Source organism: Lontra canadensis, unplaced genomic scaffold (assembly GCF_010015895.1).
Source record: "Lontra canadensis isolate GAN:19392208 unplaced genomic scaffold, GSC_riverotter_1.0 scaffold85, whole genome shotgun sequence".
Taxonomy (NCBI): domain Eukaryota; kingdom Metazoa; phylum Chordata; class Mammalia; order Carnivora; family Mustelidae; genus Lontra; species Lontra canadensis.
Genome location: NW_022631079.1, coordinates 1,297,197 through 1,311,159, shown reverse-complemented (window position 1 = coordinate 1,311,159; position 13,963 = coordinate 1,297,197). Strand labels below are relative to the sequence as shown.

The following is a 13,963-nucleotide window of genomic DNA, read 5'->3' as shown; positions in this document are numbered from 1 at the left end:
CCTGGAGCAGCAGACCCATCTTGTGAGGGCAAACCAGCGGAAGAAGGGTGAGAGCCCTTGCTCTGTGGGGGCGCTCAGTGTCCTTCCCATGTAAGCCATTGACTTGAGGAGTGTTTAGAGAACACCCAGGTGCTCTTCTCAGTCCAAGAGAACAGCAGGGAATGTAAAAGTTCCTTCATGGAACTGATGCTCTGGAGGAGGAGACGGTTGAGGCTAACACACATGGGGCTGATGCATTCCACCTGCTCCCAGGCTTGCCTTTCCCTTTCCCTGGACCCTCCTCTCTGTCCAGAGGCTGGCCTGAATGGGAGGGCTCCCCTGTCCATTTTCAGCTGACCTCAGCCAATGGGGAGCCCCAGTTGGATACCAGAGAGTAGAGAAGAAAGAGGTCAGGCTCCCTCTGAATTAGGCTGGGCTTGGCAGGGGGGCCTTCCTTCTCAATAGCCACTGCCCCAGCTCTCAGCAGGATCTGTTAATCCTCCTCTCAAATCCTTAACCTTCAGCCTTCCTTGATGCCCACACTCCTGTCATTCAGCCCTCTGCAAACCTTCCTGTCCTGAGATAGCTCCTTCTGAGCTCTCGGGTGTGCAGGGACATCTCAGCACTGGGAAGAGCCTGTGCAGGGGTTCTGAGATGGGTCTGGGTATTCAGGAAAAGGGGTGTGAAGAGAACAGACATAATAATGCAAGGGAGGGAGGTGGGTGGCGAGGTCCATGAAGTGACAAAGCAGAAGCCATTAGTACCATGCAACCTCTGTGGGGCTTCAGTGCCCATGGGCACAGAGGGTCCCCTGCAAGGGTGTGAGCGCAGGAGCAGCAGGTGCTGACTGGGTGTTTAAGAATTGCCTGCCTGCTAGGTGGGAAGGGGGACCTACAGGGTCAGGTAGGACAGATATCCCAGTCAGGAGGGGACCGCATGGACTGGGCAGGAGAACATGGCATCCATGGCAGCAGATGGAGGAGTCACTGAGTTCTGGATGTATCCTGAAGGTGGACTAGCGGGGCTGCTGACAGTGGTGGGCCTGGGAGACAGAGGAGTTCAGTGTGACTCCAAGATGACTGGCCAAGTACAGGAAGGATGCAGTTGGTGTCACTGACACAGGGAAGGCATGGGAGAGGCAGGGCTAGAAGAAGGAGGTCAAGCCCTCAGTTTCATACATATGAAGCTTAAAGTCTGTGGGAGACTGTGTTTCCATAGCCCTGATGCATACCATCTTCTTGGGTTCACTCCTTTGTGCAGTCCCCTCCTCTTACATCAGGACTGGCCCTGGGACCTGCTTAAACTCATTAGATGCACAAGTCTGAGCCTTGGGAAAGCCTGGCACCTTCTGCTTTGGCATCCTTGGAAGCCAGCTGCCATATAAGAAGGTGACTCTCCCCCAGACCACCCAGCGATGAAGGAGACTGGGCAACCCAATAAAGGGAGGCCCGTGTGGAGGAGAATAGAACTGACAGTCATGGGTGTGAGACCAGCACCAAATGCTCACCCCAAAAGTGAGGCATTAGACTGATCCAAGCTGACACCGAGGGAAGTCAGAGTCATCTAGCACAGAGTATCAAGAAAAATAATAAATTGCTATTTCAGATCCAGAAAACCACAAGAGATTTAGTGCAAACATTCACAATGGGGAGTAGTTTTGCCCCCAGCAAGGTAATTGACAATGTCTTGTGATATTTTTGGTTGCCACAACTGGGATTGGCATCTAGTGGGTAGAGGCCACAGAAGCCACTAAACATCCTACAGCTCGAACTGAATGTCCAGGATGGCTCCCAGCAACAGAGAATTATCTGCGTCCAAATGCCAGTGGTGGTCTGCCTGAGAAACCCTTGCCTTCATACTTTTTAATATGGTACTGATAATTTTGGCTTTCTGAAAGGAAATGACAATCATATGGGTGGGAATATGTTTTTAAGGAGGAGAAAGTAAGAAGAATGACTCAGACTAGTTAAGGATTCTTCCAAGTTTGGTGTTTTTTATTTGCATTTTTCTACTTTTTCCAAAATAATAGTATTTCTGCTACTATTATGTGGGCATAATAAGCTACTAATTCTCTTCTTTTCAGAGAGGCTTTCTGCCGCTCAGTAAGCTGCAACTCGTCTTTCTTCCTTTCTTTCTTTATTCTTTCTTTGACAGATAGAGAACACAAGTAGGCAGAGAGGCAGGCAGAGAAGGTAGGGGGAGCAGGCTCCCCGCTGAGCAGAGAGCCCAATGCAGGGCTCGATTCCAGCACCCTGAAATCACGACCTGAGCCGAAGGCAGAGGCTTAACCCACTGAGCCACCCAGGTGCCCCCATCATACTTCTGTTGGGGCTGAAGAATCTCCTCCATGGGGAAGCCCTGGGAACAGAGTGAGACAGTATAACAGACAGCACAGAGGCCCTACTGACATAAAATATAGCATTTGCACACTGGATTGTCTGGGAAGTTTTGAGAGGTTTTGGATGAGGAAACAAGTGAGAAATATGACAAAGACTGAGGTAAATGGAACTAATAGAATACTATTGTTACCAATGATAAAAATCTAGACACAGGAATGTGGCTTAGGTATCAGAACAACCTTACTGAGCTGGGTGTATTTGAGTGGATATCCTTGCCCTGTGGCAGAGGCCCAGCAGAGGCAGCTTCATTCTGCTTTCCCTGGAGAAGCCACAGAGAATGTCAGCCTCTGTGGGGAGCTCACCCCCACTTGACAAGAGACTAGGGGCTGAGGCGACCGTATCTAGCTGAGGACTTGTAAATGTTCTCTGGTGTAGAGTGGGGAAGGGAAGAGAGAGGTCCTGGATTTTATTAATGGAGCTCCATTCATGGCAAGTGGGGAAAGATGCTCCAGCCTGCCCCCTACCCTACTAGTACAGATTATAAATCCTCCCTTGTCTGCTTTAGCTACTACCTGTGCTAATACAGTAGCTTTTGGCCATGTGTGAGCTACTGACCTTAAATGTTCAGTTTCTTAATCACACTGGCCACATTTTACTGCTCAGAAGACACTTGTGGCTAGAGAATGCTGTACTGGACCATGTGGCTATCGACCATTTGCACCCTCAGAGAGAAAGATCCAGTGGATGGTACTGCTCTGAGATTTTTGTATCTCATCTTTGTATCATCAGTGCCTATAACCAGGCCTGACTCAGAGGCACACAGAGATGTTTGTGGAGTTGATAGAGGAAAGAAAACTCTTGTGATTATTGCTTTTCACACCTGCATGTCCTAAAGATCTTTCCTTTCCCAAATAGCAAGAAGTGACAGAGGAGCATGGGTATCTTGTTAAATGAAATAGATCAGTTGAAAAATATGCATTCTATAATTCTATTTTTAAAACTTGTTATGAATTAAAAAAAGGTAAGATTAGGTAGTATGTTAATTTTCTAGATAAGCAAAGGAAGATATGGTTGTTCTCAATGTCAAGTACTAAAAAAAAGGCAGTGTTAACAGTAAATAAGACATGGTATTGAAATAAAAGGACAAATCACAGCTGTTGGCCTCGTGGCTACTGCATGCAAACCATGAAATCTGTTTCCTAAGGAGTATGTAAAGTAATGTTTTCTTTCCCCCAAAATGGCTCCCTTGCTAAGCTGCAGAGAAGAATCTGGCCAGATGGCACAGTCTCATTTTTCTGTTACATCTCCTGACGCAGCAATATACGTTTTTTCCCATGTCGCCTTAGAGAAATTACTTTTGTTCATTACAGAAGTAATCTTTACTCTGGGAATGGACCCAGTGACTGTGACCACATCCCAGCACCGACTGTGATCATCCTCTTGCCGCCTTACCTTCCTCCTTGTTTGCTAGTTGATGAGCTCACAGCTGCTGGACCAGAGTTCCGTCCATAAAATGAAGACATTCCATCCGACAGGGCCAAATCTAAATTACTGAAATAAGAATGTTAAAGCATGAAGCTGTGCCTTAAAAAGTAGCTAGGGCCATCTAACCCACACCAAAAATCATCCTTGTTTCAGAATAAAATCTGGAGATGCCACAGTAATTTCTCAAGAAAAAAAAATCTTATCAATCATTACAAGAATACTAAAAATGAAAAGGACTAATAAAATAGTACAGATAGACCAGTTTATTTATCAGCTCCGCTGTTTTAGTTCATGTTCAGTTGATGGAAGAAAAGAATATTTTTATTTATTTATTTGACAGAGAGAGAGAGGGAGAGAGAGAGAGATCACAAGTAGGCAGAGCAACAGGCAGAGATAGAGGGAGAAGCAGGCTCCCCGCCAAGCAGAGAGCCCAATGCGGGACTTGATCCCAGGACCCTGAGATCAGGACCCGAGCCAAAGACAGGGGCTTAACCCACTGAGCCACCCAGACTCCCTAGAAAGGAATATTTTTATCCAGCTATTAAAATGAATGAATGTAAAGAGCTGAATATAATCATCCAGAAAAAAATAGCACTAACAAAATAGTTTTAAACATGAGCGTGATAAAAATGATTTCTCTGTAATTACTTTGTTCATTGACTCTTACTCATTCTTAAATCATAATGGATTCTTGGCATTGGGTAGAATTCCACTGGGATGAATGAGTTCCTGCAGGACTGATACTTTGAAGAGATGGCTGGAGCTTTTGTTATATTATTCCCTTCTTAATTTTTTTTCTGTTGCTGTTTCTGTTTTTTAGACCCACTATGAGAACGGGGAGTATATCATCAGACAAGGTGCGAGAGGGGACACCTTCTTTATCATCAGCAAAGGAACGGTAAGCCCCTGCAGCACGAGGGCATACATAGTGGGGCAGGGGGCCTGGGTTGCATCAGTCACCCCCAGAGATGCACACAGTCTTGAGAGAGAAATATTTGACAATGGATCTCCCGAAAATGATGCCAGAGGAAGAAAAACTGTAACTCTGAAGGCCAGAAAATAGCTTGTGTTCTGTAATTTAATAACCATGGCCCTAGATGTTGCTGATATGTCTGCATAAATGGGAATATTTCCATAATTTCTATAATTCAACAAGAAAAAGACTAAGGTCGCTTTAAAATTCCTCAGCAGTAAAAGAAAAACCAAAATCCAAAAAAAATTCCCTCTAGTGATTAGGAGCAGGAACATTACTATCTTGAAACCCCCGGGCTTTGAAATCAGGTAGCCTAAGTATACTGAGTAACTTACCAGTCTCAGTGTCCCTAGCCAAGTTGCTTAGCACTCTGATGACAAAAAGGTATAAATACACTGATGTTTTATTGTGTCTTCAGAAATACTGAGTTTATACTGAGAAACTATTAGAAGCCTTAAATTATAAGGGAAGGGATAAGGAGGGGCTGGACCCAGGGATAGGAATGAAAAATCATAATTTATCCACTTGTATTATTTTTCAGTTATCAGTATTCTAAATCTTTTAAATTTTATTTAAAAATGAAATAATAAATTAAGTGAACTGGAAAATGGAGACTTGTATAGATGAATACTCTAATACTCCAACAAATTCCTTTCATTTCTTGCAACAGTGAAGTCACAGTTATTTTTGTGTTTAAATGTCCTTGCCCTATGACTAGTGACTAGAACCTACTTTGCTTCACCATAAGACATGCTTAAGAGGAATTTGGATGTGCTAAGCCCAGGAAGCAATAGGAAAGGAAATGCCAGTGGAAGGGGGTTTATATAGCAGTTTCATCTGTATAATTGTTACTTTGAAATGTAAGTTTAGGGACACCTGGCTGGCTCTATTGGTAGAGCATGTGACTCTTGATCTCAGTGTCCTGAGTTCAAGCCCAATGTTGGGTGTGGAGATAAAGTGTTGAAGAGTTTTTGAAAATGTAAGTAAACATCTTTCTTCTAACTTAACAGATATGAATGACTCTAGGACTTTATGGCTCCTACTAAAATAGGAAAGAGAGACGTACAGTGCCGCAGTAGACAAGATAGGTGAAAGATTATAAATCTTACTGGATCACATTTTCAATCATCCTCTCTGGACTGATTTTGAATCACGAATGTGTCAATGTTTACACCAACGACTTGTCACAGTAAACTGAAGAGAGCATTCTTTGTGCTTGTCTCATACCTTTTCTTTTGACTGATAGCAGAAAGCCTGAGACAGAGAGAAATGTCAGGTGCCAGCATCTTATAGACATCAAGAAATGACACAACTGACCACAGTTACACTTAAAACTGTATTTTGAATTTTCCAATGTTAGAGGCTAAGGAACCTTGACATTGTGTGGTTTATGTGTAAGGTGTTGGAGCTTTATCATTTGCTGTTTTATTTCTTAACATTTACTAAAGGATCAGGGGAAATTAAAAATCCTCATGGTTATAAATGATTCAGTAGGTCACAGGGGAATTTTTTTTTGTCCCAACAATCTGGATTTATTTTTTCTTTATTACACTGCTAATCCTTTGCTATCATGGAATGATACATTTATCCGTTTAAGATGAATTTCTGACAGACTTTTGTGATTACACCATTATGGTAAATTTCAAGTACTACCTAAAGGAAGCTGCTATTTGTGACCAGTTTCAGTTGCAGACAGGTGCATTAGTGTGCTGCTTTATGAGTTTTGTAAGATGGGTAAATGGATATAGTGAGGAAATGCACCACAGGAACCAGTTCCCTTGGCAGTGTTTCAGAGGACCTTGGGGATTCTGGGAAAAAAGTAGTAAGAATATGTTAGATGCTTTTGATACAGTCAGGATTTTTTTTTTTTAACTACCCATAGATTTTTCTAAGGCTGGTTTTCATGTCCTACAACTTAGCTGCTATGATTTTTAATTACATGAATTATATGATAATTAATAGATGGTATATTAGTATATTCTATTAATTCTATTATGCACGTATTAGAATCAATAAGTTAGGTCCTAAGAAGCAGGAGATTAACACACTTAAGTCCTGCGGGAGGAAGAGGAGAGAAAAGTAACAAGAGTGCCTTTAAGTTAGCAGGCAGGTAAGTTGTGGAACTGGAATTTTCTGAATCTGTATGCTTTGCTTTGGGTATACAGATGTAAACTTGTTTTCATATGTATTTTAAAACTTAACAAAGAAAAACCCTGGAGAAGATGGTTTCCTTATTTCAATTGAACTGGCTTTTCCTTGGAACACGTTGTAAAACATGAAACAGAAGGCTAGAGTTACCAGTGGATTTCCCCAGTTCAAGACATTTATTGAAGCACAAAACTTTTTTTTTTTTTTTAAAGATTGTATTTATTTATTTGACAGACAGAGATCACAAGCAGGCAGAGAGGCAGGCAGAGAGAGAGGAAGGGAAGCAGGCTCCCTGCTGGGCAGAGAGCTGGATCCGGGGCTCACTCCCAGGACCCTGAGATCATGACCTGAGCTGAAGACAGAGGTTTTAACCTGCTGAGCCACCCAGGCACCCCCACAAAACTGTTTCTATTCTCCCATGAAACACATCCACACAAAGAGGAAAACTCTGAAATGCTTATTTTCCCCCATTAAATGTACACAAACTGATTTTTCTACAACTTCGGCACCATGCTTGCAGTGATATCTAAAAGATTCAGGTAGAAGCTGAGTTTGTTCTATATATATATGTATATTCCAGTTGCCTGGAGACTTGACGCTCCCTACCCCCAGCAATGAACTATGAAACATCCACGAATTCACAACAGAGCAATGAAAAATATCTTTGATAAAATCTGTAGCTGTGTTACATCCAAAAATGTACTCTCTTCATACACAAGTTAAACCAAAATTGAACAGAATTGGTAGGCAAAATTTCAGAGTTCCAATAATAATTCAAATGTATTTTGATTTTCTGATTCTATTCAACATACCTTGTATGCTACCATTAGAAAAAAAAAATGTGATTCAAAAGTTCTTGTCCCTTAAATGCCATTTAAAACGACATGGCTTTTTTTAGAATTAACATGCGTTTAAGCATGTTGGTTAAACAAGTTGGCTTAACATGATATTTGGTGTTGAATATGAAAATTCATATTTTTATATGATTTTATATGGAAATTTTCATATGGAAATTTTATTTGTATATGGATACATAAGAGTGAAACATGAGAAGCTCTTCCTTTATTTAATTTTTATTTTTATTTGTGTTTTTTCTTTAGATTTTTTTTTTTTTATTTGACAGGGAGATCACAACTAGGTAGAGAGGCAGGTAGAGAGAGAGAGGGAGAAGCAGACTCCTTGCTGAGCAGAGAGCCCGATGTGGGACTCAATCCTAGGAACCGGAGATCCTGACCTGAGCTGAAGGCAGAGGCTTAACCCACTGAGCCATCCAGGCATACTTTTTTTAATTTTTAAAAAGATTTTATTTATTTGACAGAGAGCACAAGCAGGGGGAGGAGCAGAAAAAAGAGGGAGAGCAGGCTCCCTACTGGGCAAGGAGACTGATGCAGGGCTTGATCCCAGGACCTCAGGATATGTATGTATTAAACATACATTAAATTGCAAACATTAGAAAGGAGATCATGAACATGGGATTCATGACAGACATGTTGGGAGAGTGGGTTAGAACACATGGTGGAAAGAGACTGATTTACTCCTGTGTTACACAGAGGGTTCGATGGTCAAATCAGACTCTTAGGAATCATAAATCCTGCCCACACTGAATTTAGCTCATGACTCAAAGAATACAGGCAAGCTTCAAGTTCAGAAAGAGACATTCTTACCCAGTACATGTCCCAAACTACCAGATATAGTTCCTAACGTGTCCTCATTCTGCATCAGGAGGCATTTTTGATGTGAGAATAACACAGCCAATTTTTGAGTCATACATGCAGGACATTGTAAGGGGAACTGTTTCGGGAATGCCTTGGCTTTTGTAATCTATTAGTCACAGAGGTAGGAAAATGATTACCTCACTAACCCTCACTCTCCAGGTGGGTTTTCCCCATAAATCTGTAAATTCCAGGCTTTCCCCCCCACACACAATAAACATTGCTTTGTTTATAAAACCTGCTGAATGTGTACTAAAACATTTTCTTTTCTTTTTGAATTGTTTTTGATTAAACATGCACCCTGATATTACTTATTGAAGACTTTGGTAAAAGATCAATTTTTTACATCTTTTTAAAAATATCTAATTTTTATTTTGGTTGTTAATTTTTTGAATTATGCATATGGCTAAAAAGTTTTAAAAACTCAAATTACGAAAAAAACTCAAATTACGAGACTACATATATGTTTTATAGAAAGAAAGTTCGCATATAGATAAGTAAAAAGAACATTAGAATACGCATTCTCTTTTATCTGTCTAGAAGTAAAGAAGCTTATGCTCTAAATAGCATTTTATAACAACAATGAGAGAGCAGTAGTAGTGATGGGGATATTTCTTTTACAGTAAAATGCATGAATTTTCAAAGTAGGTGAGTGAAATAGAAAAGGGGAGAATTATAGGAGAAGTAACCAACTTTTTTGAGCACTTACTATTTTTTGTCAAGATTTCCTTATTTGAGAGAGCTAGTGTTCATGAGTGCACAAGCAGGGGGAGGGGCAAAGGAAGAGGGAGAGAGAAAATCCCAGGCAGGTTCCTTGCTGGGTGGGGAGCCTGACTCAGGGCTTGATCTCAGGACCCTGAGATCATGATCTGAACCAAGGTCAAGAGTTAGACGCTCAACTGACTGAGCCACCCAGGTGCCCCGAGCATGTACTTTTAGAAGGATGCTTTTCATAAATTTTCTCATTTAATTCATGCACATATACACAGCCTCTTTTCAGATCAGCCTTCCAGGTTTTGGACAAGGTGAGGAGCTAACAGAGGTTCAAACAGATGGAGTATTATCTTTAAGGCTCTGTGGCTAGTTCTTTCCCATAGCATTGTAGATTATAAAGTACTTTGAGATTTCAGGGAAAAGAGTAAGTAATCTAGGCCAAGGTCAGAGAGGCTATCTCTGTGTATGTAACTTTCTCTACACTGACTTTTTTTTTTTTTTTTTTTTTAAGAATTAAAGATGCAGGGGTGCCTGGGTAGCTCAGCGGGTTAAAGCCTCTGCCTTCGGCTCAGGTCATGATCCCAGGGTCCTGGGATCGAGCCCCGCATCAGGCTCTCTGCTTAGCGGGGAGCCTGCTTCCCCCTCTCTCTGCCTGCCTCTCTGCCTACTTGTGATCTCTGTCAAATAAATAAATAAAATCTTTAAAAAAAAAAAGAATTAAAGATGCAAGTGTCCATGACAGGTGTCTGTGCATATTTACAATGATTCATTATATATACAAAGTAACAGTGTGGCCGTTACAACCTAAAAGGAAAGCTTTTATTCTTGCTCTTTTAACTGCTTATCTTTTCACATATATGGATTATCCAGATAGGTTTTCCTTCATACTTGTCATATAAGCAGAAAGTGGTCTATTCTGTAGGTGTCCAACTTTTTATAGCTGTTACTGTATTTCAGTAACATTTTTGTGAAGAATATTTCCAAAGCCACTGAAATCTCCCCATGTCTTGTGTAAGTCTGCCATTTGGAATTTCTTAATCATTTTTGTTGTTGTTAACCAGATGGAAAAGTTACAATTATGTAACATATCCTTATGTCTGATTTTGAATTAATTATCTTACAGTATATTACACCTTAGTTAATGACTGTTTTGGTTTTGGTTTTTTGTTCTTGTTGTTGTTTTGTTTTGTTTTGGCTTTGGTAGTGAGGACTGCCAAATAATCTTTAGTACAAATGAGAAAACCGAGGCCCAGAAATAAAACAATGCATTGATGTGTGCTGAAGTTTGGTCTTCAAAACATTTGCATCTGAATCACCTATATTAATCTTTTCAAATACAGATTTCCCAGTCCCACTAAATTAGAACTTCAAAAATAGGAGTCTGGTAGCCTTTATTTATTTCTTTCTCAAGTTTTTTTTTTTTTTTTAAGATTTTATTTATTTATTTGACAGAGATCATAAGTAGGCAGAGAGGCAGGCAGAGAGAGAGAGAGAGAAAGAGAAGCAGGCTCCCCACCGAGCAGAGAGCCCGATGTGGGGCTCAGTCCCAGGACCCTGGGATCATGACCTGAGCCGAAGGCAGAGGATTTAACCAACCCAGTGAGCCACTCAGGCACCCCTCTTCGAAGTTTTTATTTAAATTCCAGTTGGTTCATGTGCAGTGTAATATTCATTTCATTGGTAGGATTTAGTAATTAATCACTTAAGTGCTCATTCCAATAAATGGCCTTGTTAATAGCCATCACTCATTTAACCCATCACCTACCCACTAGCCCTCCAGCAACCCTCAGTTTGTTCTCTATCATTAAGAGCCTTTTTGATGGTTTGCGTCTTTTTCCTCCACTTTGTTCATCTGTTTTCTTTCTTAAATTCCACCTATAAGTGCAATCATTTGGTATTTGTCTTTCTCTGACTGATTTCACTTAGCATAATACACTCTAGCTCCATGTACATCATCGCAACTGGCAAGATTCCATTTGCTTTGCTTGTTGACAATATAATGTTGTATATTTATACCACATCTTCTGTATCACTTTGCTAACCAGTGGGCATTTGGGCTCTTTCCATAATTTGGCTATTATTGCTATTGCTGCTATAAATACTGGGGTACATTGTACCCCTCTGAATTAGTATTTTTATGTACTTGGGGTAAATACCTAGTACTGCAATTGCTGGATTGTATTCTGTAGTAGCTCTATTTTTAACTTTTTGAGGAAATGCCATACTGTTTTCCAGAGTGACTGTACCAGTTTGCATTCCCACCAACAGTGCAGGAGAGTTCCCCTTTCTCTGCATCCTCTCCAACATCTGTCATTTCCTGACTTGTTAATTTTAGCCATTCTGACCAGTGTGAGGTAATAACTCACTGTAGTTTTGATTTGCATTTCCCTAAAGATGAGTGATGTTGAGCATCTTTTCTTGTGTCTGTTGGCCATCTGGATATCTTCTTTGGAAAAATGTCTATTCATGTTCTCTGCTCATTTCTTAACTAAATTATTCATTTTTTGGATGTTGAGTTTGATGCATTCTTTATAGATTTCAGATACTAACCCTTTATCAGATATGTCCTTTGCAAACATGTTCTCCCATTCCATAGGTTGCCTTTTGGTTTTGTTGATTGTTTCCTTCATTGTGCAGAAACTCTTTATCTTGACGAAGTCCTAATAGTTCATTTTTGCTTTTGTTTTCCTTGCCTCAGGAGGTGTATCTAGTGAGAAGTTCAGTGGCCTTTATTTTGAATAAGACCCCTTACCCTGAAGTTTGAGAATCAAGGAGCTAGTGTATTTCTTCCCACATTTATAAAAGCCTCGTTGGCATGCAAATAACCATCTCTGTGATATAGCTTGGTGTAAGAGGGTTAAAACCTGCATCCCCATGGTTTTGAAACACAGTGTAGAAAAGTAATCGAATGGATCAGTGGAGAATAGTAATTGAATACCCTCCACCTTGCACGTACATTCTTAGTACTTATAAAAATCCTGGTCTTTGTCATCCATTCTCTAAACTCAGAAACCTGAAGCATAATATTTTTAAGTGTGCTTAAGTGTCTAGCACTGTCTTAAGAAATTAATTTTTTCTGCTTCATTACATTTTCCAGGCAGGTGAGTTTTAACTATTTAACCATTCTAGAAGAAACATAGCCAGTATTATGAATATTAGTAGAACTTGAAGTAGGAGTAAATTAACACAAAGGTACATTTATGTCTTTATTCATGCAACAGAAAGATTATTACTCTCCTTCCGTGGACTGTCAACCAGGTCAAAAGTCCTGTATGGGCCCAGATATCTTATTTAAGTAATGAAGCTTTTCTGTTCCAATAACTCAAAGCTCTTTTATTAGGTGCTTATAAATCATAGACAGTATCAAAGATGAACCCATATTTTTGAAGAGCACACTCTTATAAAGGAAAAAAGATATACATGTAATTCATAGATCTTTTAAAAATGAAATCCTTCTGAATGAAGCATGCAGACCTCAAGGACTGTCATGCGTTAGAGACTATAAGAAGGCTTCATGAACATGGGAGTAGCCTTTGGAATGGAGTGTGGATCCTTGGGAAAAAGAGACAGACATTGTCTTAGAGGAATGGGGACATGCATGCAAGGGGCACAGAAAGATTCTTACTGCAGAGAAGAATGGAAACAATTTAAACATTCACCTGAAGGAATTAGATGGATAAGCATATGGAAAGAAAGACGGCATGGACGCATTCAAGTAGAGGAACTAGATTTCTATGTAAGAGTGTGGATAAGCAATAAAACGATGTCACGAGAAAAAGTGTAAGTTGCAGAACAATGCACACTGTCTTAGGTTATTCATCTATTTTTTAAAAATTCAAACATAGAAACACACTGAAAAAGATTGGAGGAATGCTCACTTAATTCTTTATCATGCTTGCCTCATAGGAGGTCTGAATGAGAATTAAGTGAAATTCAGATTTTTGAGTAATTTATTACTACTTGAAAACAACTCAAAACAGCATGACAATATTTGGAGGACATTTCTTGTGGTTTGCATGGAAATTTGTGATATTCCTCTTGGTACTTTCAGTGGTAATGTCCTCATGGTCTTCATGAAAGTAAGCTTAAAAGAAGAAACAGAAATGGAATTAACATCATCAGTTAGTGTTGATTTGATCAGTCACTGTGTGCAGTGGACATAGACCTTTGTTTTTCTTTGTAGGTAAATGTCACTCGGGAAGACTCCCCCAGTGAAGACCCCATCTTTCTTCGAACTTTAGGGAAAGGAGACTGGTTTGGAGAGAAAGCCTTGCAGGGGTGAGTAGATGACGTGTTACACAGTTTCTGTTTGAGTGCCACATAAACTCCCATCTCACATTCGGAGCTCTGAGCAAAACGGACTATTTACTGTTGATCCTAATATCGGACACAGACCCTTGATGACCATTTTTATTTATTTCCAAGTGGACTTGTAATGCATTTATATAGGCTTTGGGATTAATTGATGAACTTGTATAATATCATTTTTATATTAATGGGGAAATTTCCTGGCTTTGTGCTCTTCTACAATCTCTATAAAGACACTAAAAGAGAGGGGGAATGTTTCTGCTAAGCTTAATTTGTGCTGCAATTTTGCTCTGAATCTTAGGAAG

The 13,963-nt window shown here is 40.1% G+C and overlaps 1 protein-coding gene across 2 annotated transcripts in view; it reads left to right on the top strand.

Moving 5' to 3' along the window:
* Nucleotides 1-13,963, top strand: part of PRKG1 (protein kinase cGMP-dependent 1) — a 1,235,433-nt gene that overhangs the window by 1,015,756 nt on the left and 205,714 nt on the right. For both annotated transcript variants that reach the window (XM_032883001.1, XM_032883000.1), the window contains exons 6-7: nt 4,624-4,701; nt 13,534-13,628. In XM_032883001.1, the coding sequence (XP_032738892.1) occupies nt 4,624-4,701; nt 13,534-13,628 (173 nt within the window). The remainder of the gene's footprint in view (nt 1-4,623; nt 4,702-13,533; nt 13,629-13,963) is intronic.